Source organism: Pseudophryne corroboree, chromosome 7 (assembly GCF_028390025.1).
Source record: "Pseudophryne corroboree isolate aPseCor3 chromosome 7, aPseCor3.hap2, whole genome shotgun sequence".
Lineage (NCBI taxonomy): Eukaryota > Metazoa > Chordata > Amphibia > Anura > Myobatrachidae > Pseudophryne > Pseudophryne corroboree.
In genome coordinates this window covers 10,304,311-10,320,660 of record NC_086450.1, presented here as the reverse complement: position 1 = coordinate 10,320,660, position 16,350 = coordinate 10,304,311, and the positions used below count along the sequence as shown (strand labels likewise).

The window sequence follows — 16,350 nt, the reverse complement described above, 5'->3', positions numbered from 1 at the left end:
GACACACAGACCCACACTGACACAGAGACACACAGGCCCACACTGACACACAGACTCACACTGACACAGAGATACATGATGAGTGTTGACGTGGCCAATGTCGTCATGCTGCATGTTCGCAATATGACCATGCTGACACACTCATGTCAGCTAAACATTCCACTCCCCCGTAGTGCTACTATAAACATCATACTCATCCTACAGACCTGCAGAGCACTGCCTGCTGTGCGAGGATGATAGACTGACAAACAGCACTACTGCAATATAACAGATGAGCTGGGAACGCACTGCGCTGCCTCATGTATTATCATTATTATGTGTCCCCTCCTCTGTGCCGCACAATCCTGCGCTGCGCCGGAGGTACGCTCTGCTCTGTTACGTGGAACAAAGCTGCCTTGTAAGTAAAAAACATACAGACATAACCGGAGTACCGCTCAGGAGCTCTGAGTACCTTAGTACATAGGACTCTAAGAGGCGGAGTCACATTTACAAAAAAATTTGAGTTTAGCGCTAAACTCGCACATATTAGTGAATTCGCAAATGTAACGAGGTGCGGGAACATACAAACTCGCATGTTTCCTTCAATCCCCAAACTTGCAATCCCAAAACTCGCATCCACACACACAACTCGGGCAACGTAATAGGATGTGAGTGTACAAATCGCACCCAAAACATTAACAAAAGTGGCAAAGACAACAGACCGGCATTTGGCTGGTGAGTGTGACAGAAGTATGCACAGATCAGCGAGGTCCATGCTTGCTTCTGTCAGGAAAGGTTTACAAATAGTGCAGATTGACCTGTACTGACCTTGTGGTTTAGGTCAATTAAGTTTGCGGTCAGCCTTAAACGCAGGGGACCAGTATAAACGTGCTGCTGGATAGTAGAGCTCGGTGCTGGTTTAAAAAATACAGGGGACCCCCAATATAACTTGCCCCTTGTGATGCAACGCACATTACAAGGTGCGAGTTTAACCACTAAAAAAACTTGCCCTACTTCGCACCGCGTAGTAGCTTCCAGCTTAAAAATGTGCAAGCTATCACATTGTGCAAGCAGCGGGACTGACTCGCACCTTCTAATATGCAAGAAGGTATGACTTGCATTTTTACTAGAAACTCGCACGCCGTTACATCCGGCCCGCGGTCGGAATCAGCGGATATCTGCATGAAGACGGACGGTTATCAGTACAGGGCAAGTTACTCTTCTACGACTGCAATGTAGACTTTCCTTTTAAAAATGTGTTTTCAACTGGTAATGTGTCTTCAGAGCACAATCTCTGTCAGCGCAGAACAAATATTGGATTCCCGGCTTAAGCTCACAATCCCTTTCTGTAACTCTGGTGGAGCTTTTGAGGAAAAAAATGTTACCCTTTGTGTTATTCTGGTGTCGTTCATCTGGGCAGCTGAGACAAAGCAGAAATGTGCCTAATGAAACAGGTCGGGGTGTTTACTTTAGTCTAGAACATTTCGGTAGAAGAAAAGTCATGTACACACACACACACACACACACACACACACACACACACGCAGACACACACTCGCTAGCAGTAACGAAGGGTCACTACAATACTGCGGCGAAACCACCATGATTGTTTTATCGTTTGACATTTTATTTATGTCATCTGGAAATTTTTGTTAATCAACTAAAAATAGATGTAATATTATAGGTGTATTAAATACCCGTAATACTATTATTTATACAGCGTCTGTTCAGTTATTAAATACCTGTAATACGATTATTTATACAGCGTCTGTTAAGTTATTAAATACCTGTAATACGATTATTTATACAGCGTCTGTTCAGTGGGTTAAGGGATTAGATTCTGATGGCGATTTATATGAAAATAACGTGTTATGTAGGAAGTTGTTCATCATCTTTTCCCAATAATCCCTTTATCTTCTTTCATAGACCGACTGTCTCACTTATGTGTAATAACCCAGGGGATGTGCAAGCCGCTACACTTATGGCTATCCCACAGTCTGAGACCATTCAGGGATGCACTGTGAGGGTTTGCACATGCGGTGTGTGGACGCAGCGCATGAGCAGATTGCTGAAAATTGCGTGTTTGCGATTTCCGGTAATCTACGGGCTTTACTGAATAAGGCCCACGTGAAAGGAGATTCACACTTCATGCCGTCTTTGACCTTTAATTGAAGCATTTAGACGAACTTGTGACCTTCCATGTTCAGTAATTCCTGTTGCCTTCCCACCAATGCCATTGTCACCGAGTCATCATACCTCAATTAACAAAGCCACTAAATTAATATTGTGCCTTAAGATTCAGTAGATTATAACAAGGCGACTCTAGCAAGGTGCCAAACATACTCACCGAGAGGCCTTGGTCACCGGTAGCAGGTGCTTATAGTGTGGAATGGTGAAACGCGTGGGTCAGCTACCACGAGGAGTCACGTTATCCAGCCACAACACAGGGGATAGGAGCAGATCTGGGTGGACAATCTAGTCTCTTGGTAGTATGAAATTTGAAAGTCTGATGGACATCCAATCGATGGTGGGTGGTTTTTGACTATCAAGGAACAACCATGCACAAAAGACCCGAACCAAGCAATACAAAGGGATGTTTTGGCTTTTTTTAAACAAAGGCACTCCCTATCGATGGCAAAGCCATTGACCATTGATGATGGATTCCAACCCTAGAGTAGGCATCTATTGTATGATGCTATATGGGCTCTTGCACTCCTCATATTGTACCCTTACCACAGCTATCTAGAGGAACAAGCACTGGAAGGGAGAATAACTGGACTTCACTGTACCCTGGAACAAAAATCAACCTCATCTTGCAAACTAGAATCTGAACCCTGCTGCGTCATTTTGTAATCCATACTTAAAAGCCGGAAGATTTACCCTATGAAATGTTACCAGGAGCTGAAAGCTATATACCATGTCAGCTGATAATGACAGTGTTCCGAAGGGCTCCGATGGGTACATCCCACCCTTTCATTTGATAATGATAACTTGGATTGTAGATGACGGAAGCAGGCAATTATTTGTACTGAAAGGCCTCAGGTTCAGCAATGGGAAAAGAAGAAAGTATTATTTGTATCAGGGACAGAGCTGTAGCCAGACAAATAAACATGTTTTGTCAGCAGAGGGAACGGACAGTGAGTAATGGCATTTATGGCCAGACAAAGGACATTTGTGTAAGTATAACCAGTCTCCGAGGAGAGTAAAGTGAAGGACGGGGAACTGCTCTACTGGCAGCTCAGATAATTTATGGGTCCACAAATTGTTTAAGAAGTTGAATGAACTTTAGTGTTTACCTGTTGCAGAATTCCTTGGTCCGCTAATCATTTCTCAAATGGGAACTCAACAATAAACATCAGTGTGGTATCCTCTCAGCCGGTACTGGCCATTGTGAGGGGGAAGAAGGGCAGAAAACTGGTTAACGCTCATGGTGAGGGCACTGAGAAGGGAAGACAGTGGGGCGACTTCATTAACAATCTGCCCTGAGCCCCAGCAACCAATTATAAATTAGATTTTATTTGTCTAATGCAAGTTACAGAAGGAAGCAATGATCTGATTGGCTCACATTTTGCACCTAACTGCAATGTCAGTAAATGATCTCAGAGAGACAGAGGAGTGTGTAAATTCAGACCGGGATATGAAGCGCCGTTGTTGGCGGAGACGGAGGCGGATTAGCTCAAACAACAATGTCATTGATGTAGGGTCCATCTGTCCTCATTATAATCAGACACTGGTGTTGTCCGAGCTCGGTATACCAGACCGGGGTGATGCAGAGTCAGTGCTGAGGCAGCTTGTGCAGCACATCTTACCCGCAACCACTCAGGGCACTTACACCTACCTGGGGAAGGGAAGAGGTGTGCTGCCCACTAGAATACGGACAAATACCAATGGTATCCGCTCTCTAGGTCGACCACACTTAGGTCGACACTGTCTAGGTCGACCACTACTGGTCAACAGTAAGTAGGTTGACATGGTATCTAGGTCGACAGGGACTCTAGGTCGACGTGACAAAAAGTCGACATGAGTCACATTTTTTTCCCCATACTTTACGATCCACGTGGACTACAATTGGGAATGGTAACCTGTGCAAGTGCAGCGGTAGCGGAGCGAGGGGACACGGTGCACTAATTGGGGAGCCCGGTCACTGTACGGAGAAAACAACACCAAAAAAAGTGCAAAAACTCATGTCGACCTTCCGTCATGTCGACCTAGTACATGTCAACCTAGAAACCATGTCACATTATTTTAGGGGGGTCAAATGGACTGATGAAGGCCGGGACAGAATGGGACGCTAAAAGAGCCCTGGCATTCCAGTAGCCACGCGACAAAGGGGCGTGGTCACTGCACACGAGAAAGGGGCGTGGTCACTGCTCACGGGGTGTGGGCTTGTAGCACTCCCCCGTGTCTCTGTATGCCGGGCGGCCGAGCAGAGCACTGGGAGGCGGAGCTCCTCAGCCAGCCCCTGTCTCAGTATCCCGGGCACCAAGCACAGCTGCTTGGCCAGGTCTTTAAGTCCTCACCGACCCATCAGGCCATTGGCTCTTCTAGCATTCGCCAGAAGGGCCAGGCGGCAGTCCGGCCATTGTGATATTGCCAATATTACCGGCCGGCTTGTGATCAGCTGGCTGCGACTGCACCACACCTTTAGGCGTCATTTCCAAGTCATACCTTTAAAAAGCGTCAATATCGAAGGTCCAGTCACTCGGTCGGCAAACTTGCATATTTGGAAACAGTTCTAATTTAGGCTATCTGGTCAGGATGTCAACAGTTCGGATGTTGACAGGTTCTGAATGCTGACAGTACAGTTCTGTGTTATTTTTGGGGTTAGATTTAGGCTAAGGGTTCATGGTTATGCTAAAACAGGCAAAACAATGTGCGTCGACTTGCAAAATGTTGACATTTTAACCATGTCATGTTTGTGAATGTCAATATTTTGTTTGTTAACCTGATGTCCATGTCAACGTTTCATAGCACAAGCCTGATTTAGGGGGCCACGATGAAAGAGAAGTAGCGGCTGTGCTCTCTCGTGCTCGCTGGCAGACCGTAGCGCGGTTGGGAAGTGTTTGGATACAGTCGCAGTGCGATCTAAAGCAATCTCCCATTACCAATTATTACATGTGGCTTCTACAATAACAGATGCTCAGGCCGACACGTGCGGCCCTTCTATCATTCTGTTTATGGAGCAGCTGTATATCATGTTTACATTACGGCCTGACATTTGTAGTCATAAGGCTGAACAGATGGGCTAGGCTTACTTTAAAAGCAATGTTCCTATTAAAGTCATTCTATTACTCAAGGGAAGTTATTCTTGGTTCAGAAAATGATACAGAACTTTAACTTGTTCCCTTCCCGAGCGCACCAGTAAGTACCAGCTAGGTAACCATACAGTAAGTGGCACTGAATACAGATATCTGGGATGGAAGGCGAATGGGCGCGCTTTTACAAGGGACCCGCTGAGATCATATTTCCTCACTGTCAAGTAAGTTTCAAACAAATATTTTGAATGACAAACGCATAGTGATATAATGACATACCCAGCGAAATCTCATCCTAACCCCCCGTCCCATGCTCGGCCTACCCCATCTGTGTCACCCCTGTCTGTCTGCCCCTCCCCTTAGAATGTAAGCTTTCACGAGCAGGGCCCTCTTCCCTCATGTGCTTATCCTTTTCTTACTTTAATAATCCTCAACTGACCAAATCCCGCAGTTTTTTGGCCACCTTGGAACTTATCTCTATGTCGTTACTGGTGTAGTTATGCTTAGTTACCCTGTACTTGTCCTATATCTTCAACTGTAAGTCACTGTTTTCATTATGTGCATATGTACTCTGTAATTGGGCGCTGCAGAACCCTTGTGGCGCCATAAAAATAAAGGATAATAATAATAAATAGTAGGGATTGCGCACCCTGATTACTTTCTACACAAGTCGCCTAGGTGTCATTGGGGGTTCAGTATGAAACGCCGTTGCACGGGATCCCGACGTTCCAAATGCCGACGTTGGGATCCTGATCGTGAAAAAGTCAGCAGTGGTGAGTAAAGGGTGTTATACCCTCTCCCCTACCACCCTAACCCTCCCTAAGATGGCACAGCCGGAAAACGTTACAGGTCGGACCACTGCACAGGGAAGGGGGGAGGGGGGTTGCAGGGCAGCTGCACATGACCCCTCCTCCAGTCATTAAGCTGCATGTCTTTGTGTATAGGAAATCAATGCCAAGGTCTTTAATGCAGAGTCCAGACTTCAAGAACCACCCACGTCACCTCCCTAAGAAACTGTACTCCTCCCGCCACAGCTCAAACAAAATTGACGTGTGTTCTTCCCTATATTACCCCTTTCACATCTCCAATGCCGGATCCCACCCTGGAATTGGAAACGGGTCCTTCCCGGGTGGAATCCGGCATTGGAGACTCTCTTACCCCTTTTGGATGACTGTCTGACCCGGCAACATGCTGGGTTGGTTGCATAGCGGCGGGGGGAGGAGCTGGCAGCGGGGAAGGGGGAGGCGGCGCTGGGAGATGAGCTCAGCTCCGCGCCGCCTCTCCTTATCTAGTAAACGGGTCCCGGGTCACATCGACCCAGGAATCCATTTACGTAGCCACTGACCCGGTATTCAACCCAGGAATAACACTGCTTATAACCCGGGTTGAATTACCGGGTCAGGCGACCCGGGATTTCAGCTATGGCGCTTTCCTACTGCACACTGACCCGTGTCGATACTGGGTTATGTGTGCGATGTGAAAGGGGTACATGTAGCATCTGCCCTTGTGTATCAAATTTCTATTTCCCTATAGATTGAGAACGGACAAGAAGGGCCCTCTTACCTCTCTGTCTATTATTACCCTGTCTCATCTTATTGCTGCGTTCCCAATTGTACAGTGCAACACTGGTGCCTAATATGCTAACACAAAGCAGGTGCTGACATAGTAAATAGAGTGAAGTAGCCACTGGCCTTTATACACCTGTCCGGGGCTAGGGCAAGCCTGTCGCTCACACGAGTGTCGTTACAATGACTGTAACAGACAGACCGACACAATATGTAACAACGCTCATACAATGTACAGAAGACGGGGAAAACAACGTTACGTTGTTGCGATGGAGAAACGTTGCAGAAAGCGCAAGTTACCTGCTTGTAGAGTTCTCCTCGAAGGGATACAGGATCTCTCCGTTGTTGCAGATCTCACAGATGAAGCCCTTCTGGCTGCACAGGCTGCAGCTGTACACGTGGGACGTGGCAAACTTAATCACCTTGGTGAGGAAAGGCGCCAACTTGCCTTCAACAACCTATAGAAATGTCAGAGAGAGGATATTAGCCGATGTTCCGGATATTCATGACTCTGTGCGAAAGAACAAATTTTGGCCCAGATTTAACAAGCCTTGGAGAGTGATAAATTGCACGGGGATAAAGTGCCAACCAATCAGCTCCTAACTGTCATTTTTCATACACAGCTACTTTATCGCAATGCAGTTTACCACTCTCCAAGTCTTGATAAATCTGGGCCTGTGTTCTATAATGCAGGAGACACTGAACCTTAGCGCTAATTTGAGATATCACCATAACGTCCCTTTTAGGCTGAGTGACGGATCCTTTCCTCTCAGATGTATCTCCAATTCAGATCAGTATAATATAGGATTCCCAGGTATGGATACCGTAAAAAAGACAAAATAACAAGGACAAACCAATGTGTAGTAAGTAATATCAAAACTTATTAACGTTCATATGGTGCCTTTAAGTGATTGAAGTGAATTCAGAGCGTACCCCACTCACACTAAAAATAGAGGTGTAAAACGCATCAAGGTTTCTTTGTGGGGGTCACTTTCATTTATTCATATAACACCCAGTGTGCCAGAGATGGGATCACACTCAGATTCAAGAGTGACTTATGATAGTTTCTGAAGGAGGCAGGAGATGCGTACCCCAACACTCACACTTGATAAACTGGTTGCAAGCATATAAAGGTATCTTTCTCTCCTTCAAGAATAATCCAAAAATCGCGTACCACAACTCACAATTTGAAGGACTGTGTAACTCCTATCAAGGTATCATTCAATTTTCATATGAGGATAATAGCTGGGTATTTCTGGTATGGTCTCCAGGCGTGGGTCATATATAGAAGTAATAGAGACAACCAATATGTAACAAATCCTACTGATGTTGAGTGTGATATACACAATATCTCTAACAGACTTAAATGGATTTAGGGCGTACCCAACTCACACATGCATCAAGCACTCAAAGCATATAACGGTTTCTTTATATTGGAACATACACGGGGTTCAAACAGACTTCCAAGAAATAGACAGCCAATGCGTACCCCAACACTCACACTCTGGAGGCGGGTAGCAAACTCATAAAGGTATCTTTACTTTTCCCAGAGTCATAGATAGTAATTCAATATGGCGTACCCCGACTCACAGTTTAATGTATTAAAAGACTCCTATCAAGGTATCTTTGGGCTTCACGTGGCAGATGCAGCTTGTGTATTTAAATCATGTGTTATTCCGTGAACCCCCAAAAAAAGGAAATAGCAATGCTCATACCAAAGTGAGTGAAAAAAGGGGGTTACAGATTTTATTTAACAATACATGCAAAATAAAAAGAATGTCTGGATAACCATGCATGGCAATTCATAAAAAGGATGAACAGAGTAAGTGAAAACGGCAAAGAGAGATGGTAACCTCTTGCAAAAAAATACTCAATTTAAAAAACAAGACAAAATGTTAAAAAAATCCGGATAAAAAAAAAGCTACTCACACTCCTGTTTGTCGACGCGTTTCAGCCCACATCTGGGCCTTTATCAAGACATATTGGAGTGTGTTTGTAGCTTGATATTTAAAGGACAAAGCGCCAAAGGAGAGAGAGCAGGAAATGACATAATAATTGGAAGGATTTTCAAACCTTTTCTCTTTGCCATTTTTATATGTGATAAGTATAATTCTATTCAACTCAGGAATCCACAATCCCTAACTATAGACACAATGGAAAAAACAACATAGAAATTAAGAAATGAAAAAATCGCGTATTGTGACTTCCGGCGGAAGTGACACTACGGCACAGGACTCATGGGAGATGTAGTTTTTCTCCACATATCCGGCCGTTCGTTGCTCATAGACCAGTCAGACAGGAAGCTGTATATGTGACTCTTGGGAGATGTAGTTTTTCCTACTAGGATATTCAAGCCGTCGCCGGAAGTTGTATGATTGTAGTTCCGCCTTGATGCATCTGGGAAATGAAGTCCATTTAATGTCTTAATTATGACGTCTGACCGAAAATCTATTATTCAAAGTAACAAAAGAAGGGAGAAAAGAACTCCTGCTGTGGATTCTGTCATTAACGAGGAACGTATATCAGAATCTAACACGCAGAGTATTGAATCCAATGACTCTCTAAAAAAAGGTCAAAATATTTAACTTAAGTTCTCACATCCTAACCGTAAGTGAAGTCTCTGTACTTGAAAAGGGCCTTAAATACGCCCCAAGTAACTACATCCACCCATTTGATCTCTATGTGGATGTTCAAAAATACATGAGGAAATTAACAGTAAAAAAATTCTTCGCTAGTCAAGAACACTGCAGTGAACAAGTAATTCCTCCACCACTTACCCCTTATAGACCTAAGTCCATCTTTTTTCCAAAACATGTTCAAGGACCTTTTTTGGAATCTTTTTCCAAACTAGTCCTGAGTGATATGGCTAAATTGCAAGAACGTCCTAAAAAAACACCAAATTTAACAGCAAAGGAAAGGAAGGCACTAGGCGAACTAAAAAAGCCTGGACCCTTCATCATTAAGCCAGCGGACAGGTATTGTCCTGTTGGACACCATACAATATGAAAATTAAGTTTTCAGACAACTTAATGACTCATCTGTCTACAAAAAGCTCAGGAACAATCCTACGGAACAGGTCAACACCAAATTAAAGCTTATGATAGAAAAATATGAGAAAATGGGGACTTTAAGTAATAAAGAAGCCTGTTTCATTCTGGTAGAGAACCCAATTACCCCCGTATTGTACATCCTCCCAAAGGTCCACAAAAGTTTGGTGGACCTGCCGGGTAGGCCCATCATTTCGGGGGTGGACTCTCTCACCGCAAATCTATCGCAGGTGATAGAACATGTTCTTCAGCCTCTGGTGTTATCTAACAAATCCCACCTGAAGGACACCAAGGATTTTTTAGGAGCCCTGGCAGCCATTAAATGGGAGGAGGGTAGTTTTTTGGTCACGGCTGACGTGACCTCACTCTATACCATTATAAAACATGAATTTGGTATAGAGGCAGTAAAATATTTCCTCGATGCCTCAGATCTTTCTGAGGATATCAGGGAGTTTATCATAGAAGGTGTCCAATTCATCCTTGAAAATAATTTCTTCCTCTTTAAGGACCAATACTACCTTCAGAAGACGGGCACGGCCATGGGCACCAGGTTCGCCCCGAGTTACGCCAACCTTTTCTTGGGGTTGTGGGAGACCAAAACCATCTGGTCCTCCAATGTACTCGGGTCGAGCCTGGTGTCCTATGTCCGTTATATCGATGATGTCTTTTTTGTCTGGCGGGGCAATATTGAAACTCTTAATGCTTTCTGTCAACATCTTAACTCCAACGATAAGAATATTAATTTAACTTTTCAGATTGATCAAGTAACAGTCAATTTCCTTGATATAACAGTTTATATCAAGGATGGTATAATACCAAAACTTTTTCAAAACCCACAACTCTGGGACGTATATTTCTACCAATAGGTGCCATCACGAGAGCTGGCTTAATTCCATTCCAGTTGGGCAACTTAAAAGACTTAAAAGGAATTGTAGCGAGAATGCCATGTTCCAACAACAGGCAGCTACATTATCACAGAAGTTTGAGGCCTGTGGGTATAAGCGTGAAAATATCAACAAGATCTTGTAGGATGTGAATGGAATAGATCGTAAAGATCTCTTCATTACGAATAGTGTGGAGAAAGCCAAAGATAAAAAATATGAATGGGCTTTCATCACAGAATACGCCTCACAACATAGATCGATTGAAACGATCATGAGGAAACACTGGAACCTGGTTAAGAATGACCCGGTCATTGGCCCGTTAGTACCAGACAGACCAGTCCACATCTATCGTAGGGCTCCCAACCTTAAATCAAAATTAGTCTCCAGTACTTTACATACTCAACCAAATCCATCCAGAATAGTATCTAAGGGCTTCTTTAGGTGCGGCAATTGTATGGGCTGTCGAAGTATGAAAAGTGGGGGGTGTAGTAAAATTGAGAAAGTGACTATCAACGATAAAACAGTTGAAATAAGAGATTTCATTACCTGCGACACAAGCAATGCTATCTATGCGATTACCTGTAAATGTAACTTGACATATATTGGACAAACATCCCGACCGTTAAAAACCAGACTGGGAGAGCATGTCAGGAATATTAAAAAGGGTCTCGAAACACACTCCCTATCAGCCCATTTCAAGCTGATACACGGTTGCCGCATTTCCGAAGTCTCTGGGTTCTATGGATTGAGACATATAAAAGGGAATAAACGCACTAGTAACACAGCAACCCTGTTAGCAAAAACAGAGATGAGTCTTATCTTTAATTACAACACTCTAGACCCCACAGGTCTAAACAGTGATTTCGAGATCAAATGGTTCATGTAAATTATCATTATTTTTTTTTTTATTTGTTCACTCTTGAATAGAGATCAATAAACACCGAATAGATTAAATATCGACCCCCAAAAAAATGGGAATTTGTTACACTTTAGATTTGTCTTATGCACTTTACTATAGGATAACTAATAGTTACAACAAGTATTAAGTACATTTATATATTTACCCCAATAATAGGAACCTGTCAATTTTTTATGCACTTTATCACATGAAAATACATTCATTTCATTGTAAAATACACGCACTGGTAGCACTTTATATTAATGCACTAAGCATTGTAATATTATATATTTTTATTTTTTCATTTATCCCTTCCTTTTGATCAGCAATATCATATTTACATGTTGGAATCACTGGAAGTGTATTTATATACATCTGTATACTACATATATCCGCATACTGACTGCGATTTTGCTTTTTAGATTCCAATCTATCTAATATATTCCGATGTCATTTAAGGATTTTGTTTTGAATCTGGACTTCTGTTTTAATTATGGAACATTACGACATGAATAATAGATTTTCGGTCGGACGTCATAATTAAGACATTAAATGGACTTCATTTCCCAGATGCATCAAGGCGGAACTACAATCATACAACTTCCGGCGACGGCTTGAATATCCTAGTAGGAAAAACTACATCTCCCAAGAGTCTCATATACAGCTTCCTGTCTGACTGGTCTATGAGCAACAAACGGCCGGATATGTGGAGAAAAACTACATCTCCCATGAGTCCTGTGCCGTAGTGTCACTTCCGCCGGAAGTCACAATACGCGATTTTTTCATTTCTTAATTTCTATGTTGTTTTTTTCCATTGTGTCTATAGTTAGGGATTGTGGATTCCTGAGTTGAATAGAATTATACTTATCACATATAAAAATGGCAAAGAGAAAAGGTTTGAAAATCCTTCCAACTATTATGTCATTTCCTGCTCTCTCTCCATTGGCGCTTTGTCCTTTAAATATCAAGCTACAAACACACTCCAATATGTCTTGATAAAGGCCCAGATGTGGGCTGAAACGCGTCGACAAACAGGAGTGTGAGTAGCTTTGTTTTATCCGGATTTTTTTAACATTTCGTCTTGTTTTTTTAAATTGAGTATTTTTTTGCCATTTTTACTTACTCTGTTCATCCTTTTTATGAATTGCCATGCATGGTTATCCAGACATTCTTTTTATTTTGCATGTATTGTTAAATAAAATCTGTAACCCCCTTTTTTCACTCACTTTGGTATGAGCATTGCGATTTCCTTTTTTTTGGGGTTCACGGAATAACACATGATTTAAATACACAAGCTGCATCTGCCACGTGAAGCCCAAAGATACCTTGATAGGAGTCTTTTAATACATTAAACTGTGAGTCGGGGTACGCCATATTGAATTACTATCTATGTGTATGTTCCAATATAAAGAAAACGTTATATGCTTTGAGTGCTTGATGCATGTGTGAGTTGGGTACGCCCTAAATCCATTTAAGTCTATTAGAGATATTGTGTATATCACACTCAACATCAGTAGGATTTGTTACATATTGGTTGTCTCTATTACTTCTATATATGACCCACGCCTGGAGACCATACCAGAAATATCCAGCTATTATCCTCATATGAAAATTGAAAGATACCTTGATAGGAGTTACACAGTCCTTCAAATTGTGAGTTGTGGTACGCGATTTTTGGATTATTCTTGAAGGAGAGAAAGATACCTTTATATGCTTGCAACCAGTTTATCAAGTGTGAGTGTTGGGGTACGCATCTCCTGCCTCCTTCAGAAACTATCATAAGTCACTCTTGAATCTGAGTGTGATCCCATCTCTGGCACACTGGGTGTTATATGAATAAATTAAAGTGACCCCCACAAAGAAACCTTGATGCGTTTTACACCTCCATTTTTAGTGTGAGTGGGGTACGCTCTGAATTCACTTCAATCACTTAAAGGCACCATATGAACGTTAATAAGTTTTGATATTACTTACTACACATTGGTTTGTCCTTGTTATTTTGTCTTTTTTACAGTATGAGAGGAAAGGATCCGTCACTCAGCTTAAATGGGACGTTATGGTGATATCTCAAATTAGCGCTTGTGGTGTATGACAGTATTTCAAATTGCTGGTTTTTATTTCTTGATCTAAATGTGGTGACATTTATTCTGAAATCTGTTACATCTGAGCAGCTTAGCGCCAGTTAAGACTATCCTGACACATTCTGTTTCCGTACTGAACCTTAGCGTCAGCGTTGCTATTAGCGATTGTAAGGGTGGGTACACACTGGATAGGCCATCAATCGTTACGACTTTACTGACGATTTCCCTTGAGCCCAGAACAAGTGATATTGAGCACATATTGCTAACGACCTAACGATATGTTGTATGGTTAGGTTGCAGCTATATATCGATGTTCCTGTACACACCAGAACAACCTTCATGACACTCCATTGTAGGGAGTTGGTCCAACATATTATTTCTCCGGTTCGCCGTACACAATGCACAAAATCGCTAGCGATATCGCAGCACGGACGACAAGCGTCAGTCTCTATTGACAAGCGGGAGCGCGCAATCATGTGTGCATACTGAGCGATGTAGGCGATATGTGTTGTTACGAAACGGCATATCGGCACGACAACGCTACAGTGTGTCACCCAGCTAAAGATGCAGCACCGTATAGCAGGGGAAGGGAAAAAGTATCAGGTTACACAAGTTAAAAAACAGCAATTCAGGTGCATTGTAGGGCAGAGCAAATGTCAACGTGTTAGACAGTAGGGCAGAGCAAATGTCAACGTGTTAGACAGTAGGGCAGAGCAAATGTCAACGTGTTAGACAGTAGGGCAGAGCAAACGTCAACGTGTTAGACAGTAGGGCAGAGCAAATGTCAACGTTGTTAGACAGTAGGGCAGAGCAAATGTCAACGTTGTTAGACAGTAGGGCAGAGCAAACGTCAACGTGTTAGACAGCAGGGCAGAGCAAACGTCAACGTGTTAGACAGTAGGGCAGAACAAACGTCAACGTGTTAGACAGTAGGGCAGAGCAAATACAACGTGTTAGACAGCAGGGCAGACCAAACGTCAACGTGTTAGACAGCAGGGCAGACCAAACGTCAATGTGTTAGACAGCAGGGCAGAGCAAACGCCAATGTGTTAGACAGTAGGGCAGAACAAACGTCAACGTGTTAGACAGTGCAGAGCAAACGTCAACGTGTTAGACAGCAGGGCAGAGCAAACGCCAACGTGTTAGACAGTAGGGCAGAGCAAACGTCAACGTGTTAGACAGTAGGGCAGAACAAACGTCAACGTGTTAGACAGTAGGGCAGAGCAAACGCCAACGTGTTGGACAGTAGGGCAGAGCAAACGTCAACGTGTTAGACAGCAGGGCAGAGCAAACGTCAATGTGTTAGACAGTAGGGCAGAGCAAACGTCAACGTGTTAGACAGTAGGGCAGAACAAACGTCAACGTGTTAGACAGTAGGGCAGAGCAAACGCCAACGTGTTGGACAGTAGGGCAGAGCAAACGTCAACGTGTTAGACAGCAGGGCAGAGCAAACGTCAATGTGTTAGACAGCAGGGCAGAGCAAACGCCAATGTGTTAGACAGCAGGGCAGAGCAAACGTCAACGTGTTAGACAGTAGGGCAGAACAAACGTCAACGTGTTAGACAGTAGGGCAGAGCAAATGTCAACGTGTTAGACAGTAGGGCAGAGCAAATGTCAACGTGTTAGACAGTAGGGCAGAGCAAACGTCAACGTGTTAGACAGTAGGGCAGAGCAAACGTCAACGTGTTAGACAGTAGGGCAGAGCAAACGTCAACGTGTTAGACAGTAGGACAGACCAAACGCCAATGTGTTAGACAGCAGGGCAGAGCAAACGCCAATGTGTTAGACAGCAGGGCAGAGCAAACGTCAACGTGTTAGACAGTAGGGCAGAACAAACGTCAACGTGTTAGACAGTAGGGCAGAGCAAACGTCAACGTGTTAGACAGTAGGGCAGAGCAAATGTCAACGTGTTAGACAGTAGGGCAGAGCAAACGTCAACGTGTTAGACAGTAGGGCAGAGCAAACGCCAATGTGTTAGACAGCAGGGCAGAGCAAACGTCAACGTGTTAAACAGTAGGGCAGAGCAAACGTCAACGTGTTAGACAGTAGGGCAGAGCAAACGTCAACGTGTTAGACAGTAGGGCAGAACAAACGTCAACGTGTTAGACAGTAGGGCAGAGCAAACGTCAACGTGTTAGACAGTAGGGCAGAGCAAACGTCAACGTGTTAGACAGTAGGGCAGAGCAAACGTCAACGTGTTAGACAGTAGGGCAGAACAACTACTTGTTTTCAATGCTTGTCCACAGGGATTTATAAACCAGCACGGAAATGTGATTATTTTGGAATATCTTTTCTTATTGGTGTAATAGTTATATTACCAACAATGAACAAACCAACTATGAATAGTAATAAATAGTTACTTTTAATGCGGTGTAATACAATAAAATCTAAGTTCTCGACCATGGCTTTAGGGCTGCTGGAATGGTACATGGCAAGTACGGTTTCTATAAATGTTCTACAATGGAGGAGAGGTTCTGCAGAGGCAATCTCACGCTCTATGACATGAAACGCCAGAACGTACAATATTTATTCACTCTTATTTTCTCACAATATACTGTATTGTAATAGTGTAAGCTTTTGTTGGTGGGCTCAGCTGTGGGCAATGCCAACCTACCTGTGACCTAGGGAGTAGGCGGGATGC

General features: G+C 43.3%; 1 protein-coding gene across 1 annotated transcript in view; it reads right to left on the bottom strand.

Annotated features, from left to right (window-relative positions):
- The window catches only part of PLEKHM3 (pleckstrin homology domain containing M3), a 340,328-nt gene that overhangs the window by 34,383 nt on the left and 289,595 nt on the right, over nt 1-16,350 (bottom strand). Inside the window, exon 7 of the mRNA XM_063932670.1 lies at nt 7,100-7,257. Within this exon, the coding sequence (XP_063788740.1) occupies nt 7,100-7,257 (158 nt within the window). The remainder of the gene's footprint in view (nt 1-7,099; nt 7,258-16,350) is intronic.